The sequence below is a fragment of the Melampsora larici-populina genome (assembly GCF_000204055.1).
Source record: "Melampsora larici-populina 98AG31 unplaced genomic scaffold MELLAscaffold_10, whole genome shotgun sequence".
In the NCBI taxonomy this organism is placed as follows: domain Eukaryota; kingdom Fungi; phylum Basidiomycota; class Pucciniomycetes; order Pucciniales; family Melampsoraceae; genus Melampsora; species Melampsora laricis-populina.
Genome location: NW_006768774.1, coordinates 1,253,883 through 1,259,882, shown reverse-complemented (window position 1 = coordinate 1,259,882; position 6,000 = coordinate 1,253,883). Strand labels below are relative to the sequence as shown.

At 39.9% G+C, this 6,000-nt stretch overlaps 2 protein-coding genes across 2 annotated transcripts; one reads left to right on the top strand and one right to left on the bottom strand.

The window, feature by feature from the left end:
• Nucleotides 1-478: 478 nt before the first annotated feature.
• MELLADRAFT_71345 (uncharacterized protein) lies at nt 479-1,605 on the top strand (the record flags this gene model as incomplete). Its single annotated transcript, XM_007407831.1, has 5 exons — nt 479-560; nt 668-769; nt 829-968; nt 1,070-1,204; nt 1,299-1,605. 5 exons carry the CDS (start codon nt 513-515, stop codon nt 1,414-1,416), a joined length of 543 nt encoding a protein of 180 aa, XP_007407893.1.
• Nucleotides 1,606-2,387: 782 nt separating this feature from the next.
• Nucleotides 2,388-4,828, bottom strand: MELLADRAFT_115896 (uncharacterized protein; the record flags this gene model as incomplete). The annotated part of the gene is made up of 7 exons (XM_007407730.1): nt 2,388-2,738; nt 2,806-2,982; nt 3,059-3,819; nt 3,892-3,942; nt 4,040-4,225; nt 4,319-4,479; nt 4,563-4,828. 5 exons carry the CDS (start codon nt 4,152-4,154, stop codon nt 2,649-2,651), a joined length of 1,194 nt encoding a protein of 397 aa, XP_007407792.1.
• Nucleotides 4,829-6,000: the final 1,172 nt, after the last annotated feature.

Genomic DNA, 6,000 nt, shown 5'->3' with positions numbered 1-6,000 from the left:
CGACCATAGACCCAGCATCACGCCACCTGTTTTCGGAAAGCAGCACGTTGTGCTCACCACGCTCCACATACTCTCATTTTCACCTTCACCCTTGTGATAGCCCTTCTCCGGTTTTCTCATCGGCGCGTTCCCCCTTACTTGCATCGGCCAGACCATCTTCGCCACTAATTGCAGATGTCAAAGTTGCCAAGAGCAGGTAAGCAGCTCGACATTTTTATCAGCGTCAGTCAAAGCTTGCAAACATTGTACTAATATTAATGCATTTTTTATTGACACAAGACTGCTGGTGACCAAGACTCACTGTTTTTATCCTGGAGATTTTCTTGCTTTTCAAAGCTGTCTATTAGGTTGATGAGGTTCTTCATTGTTCATCAGACAAAAAATTTGTCACGAAATCTTATACAGCTTGTTCAAATATTGATTATAAAAAATCTTTCCACGTAGGTTTCCAAATCGTATTTCATCCTTGTAACCCAAAAGCAAGAATCAAACACTCGGAAATCACTCTTTCCATGTTTCCCGGACCGGATGATCCAGAAGGTGAAAATCCAGTTATCAAGGTAATCATTCTTTGCCTGCATCCTTCTTATAATTCATCAACGTGTATGCAAGCTTTGCAAAGTCCTGAGAGATCCTAACGGGTTGACGCCTCTTTTGATCCTGCTAGGCAATCTACCCCACTCAGGGAATCCTTCATAAAACTGGCGAATCCAGTACGGTGCATCGACGTAGAGAGAACTCTGTTGGCCTCGCACTTGGCATTGATCCCGTAAGTGGTCTCAATCTTTGTTTTCTTCCGAGTATTTCTGACCAGTTACCCTCCGCCAGTATGGAAAAATAGCTCTTAGACATACTCGTTCCAGATCTCAAGATGAAACATCTTCGCAATATCTCCTCGGCTCTGGAATCGAAACCAACACATTGTTGTTGACGATGACCGAAGATCCCGTTGCGCACGCTGGAGTTCTGTAAGACATTTGGATTTGAATATTACAATTCTGATACTCCGATGGAAGTACTCGTTTGCTGAGCACCATTTTCGAATTTTCAAATCACTTGCCCGTCAAAGTCCTTCTCTGGACTTTGCTGTACTGGTGTATCTTCCTAGCCCCAAAACACAAGCATTCGAAGCTCGTTTGACCGTAAAAGCTAGTCCAGGTGGTGAACTAGGAGCCTCTCTACGTGGGATGTGGACAAATCCAAAGTGAGTTGTCTTATAAGTTGCTCATCTAAGTCTGATGCAAATACATTGAATTCATTCATTTTTACCTCTTTTTAATATTTAACTTTGTGATAAGACTCTGGACTCTCAAGTACGATGGAGTAACTGAACTTGGAAGGCGTACACTGGAAGTTCATCCTGATGGATCAAGATCTGTATTTTTAGTATCTGAGAACCAGATGAGAACAGAATAAACCATCAAATCAGAGCTACTCTAACAATCTGTTCGAAGTATATATTGGCATTCTTGTGATATTTTATCAATCATGTATATAAGCAAATATTTCTTGCATTCTGTTTTTCTTTTCTCATGTGAACCTGATAATGATGATTTCATAACAACACTTTGACAAAGGCAATCATAATCTGAACATATTTACCACATTTTGAAGATTGCTGTCCACTTTGGTTGTTTATACAGGATGCTTTGATACGAGTGGGTACAAATAGAAAGAGAGGATTGACAATTCTTTGACTAAGGCCCAAAAGCTTTCTCTGATGGAGATTCATATGAATTGAAGTGGATGTAGATGAATGCTGTAAATTGAAATGGCTTGCAGACCACCTATCAGGTACTTCATTTCTTAGGAATCGCCAGCTTCGACTGTGTTTCAGATCAGAAAATTTGCATTAACAATTTAGTAACTCTTCATAGAGATCATCATTCACCCGGACAAGATTGTCACAGAAAAGGCCTCTTTAAAAGGTAAACTTGTTGATCATTTTCCATGTGGCTATAGTATGTTCATACCCAAAGCGGGATTTCAATATCCACGGGACTCTATTCTGTTTTTGGATCAGTAAACAATATGTTGATTCCCAAATTGGACTACCTGAAGCCTAATTGGGTAGAGGTATAGAGTCCATAGTCAAATCAAAACAGATAACTGATACCAACAATTTACAAACATGAGTACACTCAGCTCTGGCTCAATCTCCTCTTTTGCCACATGCTCCATAGTTTAGCCAGGTGTAGACTTGGAATCTCCTGAACTAAATTGTATTGTATACACACAAGAACTGGGATTACTGTTCGTTTTTCAGAAAAAGATCCAACAAGCAACCACCATTGATGGGATGTATGTACACCACCAAAGCTTCTAAATGTGAACTCCACCTCCCATTGTCTTCTCGCAGGCCCTTCTCCACTCAACATCCGCAAAACGAAGTTACACACATGTATATCAATTGCCATCAGAAAATTGGATCTCACATTGGTAAAAATAAAAGTAAAAGAAAATAAAAACTCTTTGGTAATGATTCAGTCCCATGTATCTCATTCAAACCAAAACCAAACTCAACAAGTACCATCCCACAAAATGGTAAACATAACGCATGGTGAAGATAAGTAAAGGAAGAGGAAGACGTGTTGGGTAAAAGAAAAATCATCGCACAGGTGTAATTTTTCAAGAAAAAAAATCACAACTCATTCATCCTCATCTTCAGCCTCATCTAGCCATTTCAACAAAGGCTCACAAGCTCTCCTGACTTTCTTACTCTTCTCTTTATCAACATACTGAAAGATAAACCCACAAAGTAAATCAGTTAAAAATCAGAAAACGAGGTTATTCTTATTAGCGTACCTTCTTAGATACGTGAGTACCCCATTGTTTAATAACTTCTTCATCCAAGACATCAGCTTGGTAGAGAGCCATCACAATCTTAGGCACTCCAAGCGGGACCAAAGACGGATAGATGTCACCACATAAGATTTCAACTCCACCCAAAAGAGATTTCTGATGTTTCTCAGAAGTGACCATCTTTGTTGCATAACAAAACACGTAGTGTGAGTGAACATAATACATATAAAGTGAAAGTGAAACCAAGAACGCTCACCTTGACAAATAACGCTTCGTGCTTGCCGATTTCCTTGACGGCGTCTTCAGTGAGCAAAGTTTGCGCCAAGACTTGTACAGCCTTGTGCTTCTTCTCGATACCGAGCTCTTTAGCTTTCGCCATCACCTCAGCACTAGTAGCCGACGATCGATTTTCGGTGACCCACTCCCCAAACGAATCGTAAGGACCACCAGCATCCTCTTCATCTTCGTCACCCAAGCTCAAGCCATTCTGGATACCAGCCTCCAAGGATTTCATGCGGGCCTTGACAGCCTCAGCCGAGGTGTCAACAGACCAATCCTCGTCTTTCAACAAAGATTGAGCCTCGGCCGTCTTCACGTCAACCGCTTCGCCTTCAATCCGTTTAGTCAATTCGTCTTGACTATTGTGACCTTCATCTGAGCCACCGGCAGCATCTCCGCCCTCATTGTCATCCTTGGCTTTCTTCTTGTCCTTCTTGCTCTTCTTCTTAGCACTCTCGGGTGGGTTTTTAAGGATAAAGGTGCACAACTTGTGACGATTATCGACAAGCCCACGGTGACCGCAAGCTTTACAATCTCGAGAAATGATCTCGTCACGACCGACCAGTAATTCGGTTTCAGGGTTCTTGCAAGATGGACAGAGTACGAATTTATCGATGAAGACGTCAAGAAGTTCACGGAGACGATCGGCTTGATGGGCTCCATTGACGATATAACGATCGACCTTCTCATCAAAGGTTGTTTGAGCTCCAAGCTCGCATCCAAAGAATTTGGTAGTGTCTGAGTAGTATGTCAAACGAAATGCACATCAGGAAATAGTCAAGAGGTGAACCAGTAAATAAAGAAACATACATGTAGGTGGGCGAGCGAGAGCTCGTGCAATGTCCGACATGTTCGGAATCACTGATATTTTCAAAGCAAACCAGAAAGAAGACCATGTGAGAAAGAGTAGGTTTGTAGTCAAAGTGATCATTGGAATCGAAATCTTCGGTGGACAAACCAGTTTTGATTCCATTACCTTTGCCTTCGACTTTGACTTGAAGGACAGGCATTTTGTAGCGATGAAACATATCACCACGGGCATCTTTGCCAATGTTTACGATTCCGACAGCCATGATGAAAGATTCAAGTTATTGTTAAGGTGATAATGATGTTGATGATGTAAGGTAAAAGAAGTAGAATGGCACTGAATACAGATGGATTGCGAAGCGGGGTTAGATGACAAAGATCTTCAATTGAGTTTGATTTCCGATGTAGAATGGAATAAAACGAGACTCACGAGTGAGAAAAATGGTGAAAATGGTAATAGCCTAAGATAGGCAAATTGATTTAAATGGGAGGAGGATTTGAAAGATTGATGCTAGCCGGTGGCCAACTGCGACACAAATTGTTGTGTAAGTCAGGTTGAAAGGATGTCGGGGCGCTAGACATGAACGATCCCTGAAGGTTGGAATCGATAGGGTTGAGAAGAAGATCAATTAGCATAGGATGATAAAAAGATTGATAGAAGGAATAAGACAAACAGGAGAGAATCGATTAGAAAGAAGTAAAAGGTCGGGTGGTAGACGAAGAGTGAGTTTTGATGTATAGACGAGAATGGTTGCTAAAAAGATTTTGATGTGGATTTTGAAGACGGTGAGGATTGTTCCTCTTCAGTTGAGATGACTTTAGAGACTTTGATCAACTAAAGGAAGTGAAGTCAAAGTGTAGTTGATATTTGAAAGAGTTGAAGTTGAACAAAGTGATTTGAGGTGATTGAATTTGGAATGAAAAGTCAAATCAAAGATGTCAGTTGGAAATCCGAGAACAAAAAATTCAAATTTAAATGAAAAAATATTAAATAAAGGGTCAGTTATGGCTTTAAGTCTTAAACTAAACTCACTTTATCTCTTAAATTTTAACTTGAAACGGCTTCATCAACTCCTGAATCTGACATGTCACATCAACTCTTCATCTCAAAGATCAATAACGCTGAACCTTACTGATCTCATATCCTCTCATATCCCAATTTCTTTGCTCATCCATTCTACAACTCATCAATACCTCTGCTCTGCTCTACCTTGCTTTTCAATATATCAATATTCAGGCCAAAAACAATCAATACAGTCCTTCCTGATCTCATATACTGCTTGTTTGAGACATAGGTTATCTACCTAGAGTCCTTAACCACACCCAACACTGAATGACAATTTACCTTGAATATACACACTAGTTGATCTACCTGTTATTGGGAGGAACAAATGATCTTACCTACTGGAACAGGAGGGATGCCACAAACTACTGGTGGTTAGATTTACTGATCCAGGTGAAATTAACTATTCAATAGAATACATATTCAATCCTTTGAATGAAAGTTCAGTGTAATATAAGACAGTCTTTGGCTAGGTGCTTGTATAATGCTTGCAATTTTTGGCAAAGTGATACATTTATTCAAGACATTAATGAAGACTGTTCAAAGTTGAAACCTAGAGCCAAAGGGCATCTATCCTGTAAATTCTACAACTTTGTGTTCTTTGAGTGAAGGGGCATATTATGTTACTAATACATTGAGAATATCTCATGTGCTGGGTGTTTGTGAAAAGTGATCCTGTGAAGTGAAAGGGTACTTGGCTTAATCTGACCCCTTTGGGTTTCTTCCTCTCGCCTCTTTTATTCCACTTAATCATTATGCAAATAGAATCAATATAGCCACCCAATTGATATCATTGCTTTTTCAATGCCATTTATCTTATCAGGATCAACAATTCTTTTCTTTTGTTGAGGTTTTGACTGATCTCATTGAATCTACCTCATGCATATGAAGAGCTACCAGATGGATTTGATTAACTAAATTGCCAAACACACAAATATTTCATTGCTTGGTACACACTTCCATTCACAAGTACAAGAGGATACCAGGTATATTATCACACTGATTGTTTGAATTATAGACATACTATCAGTGTGATGATAAAATAGGAT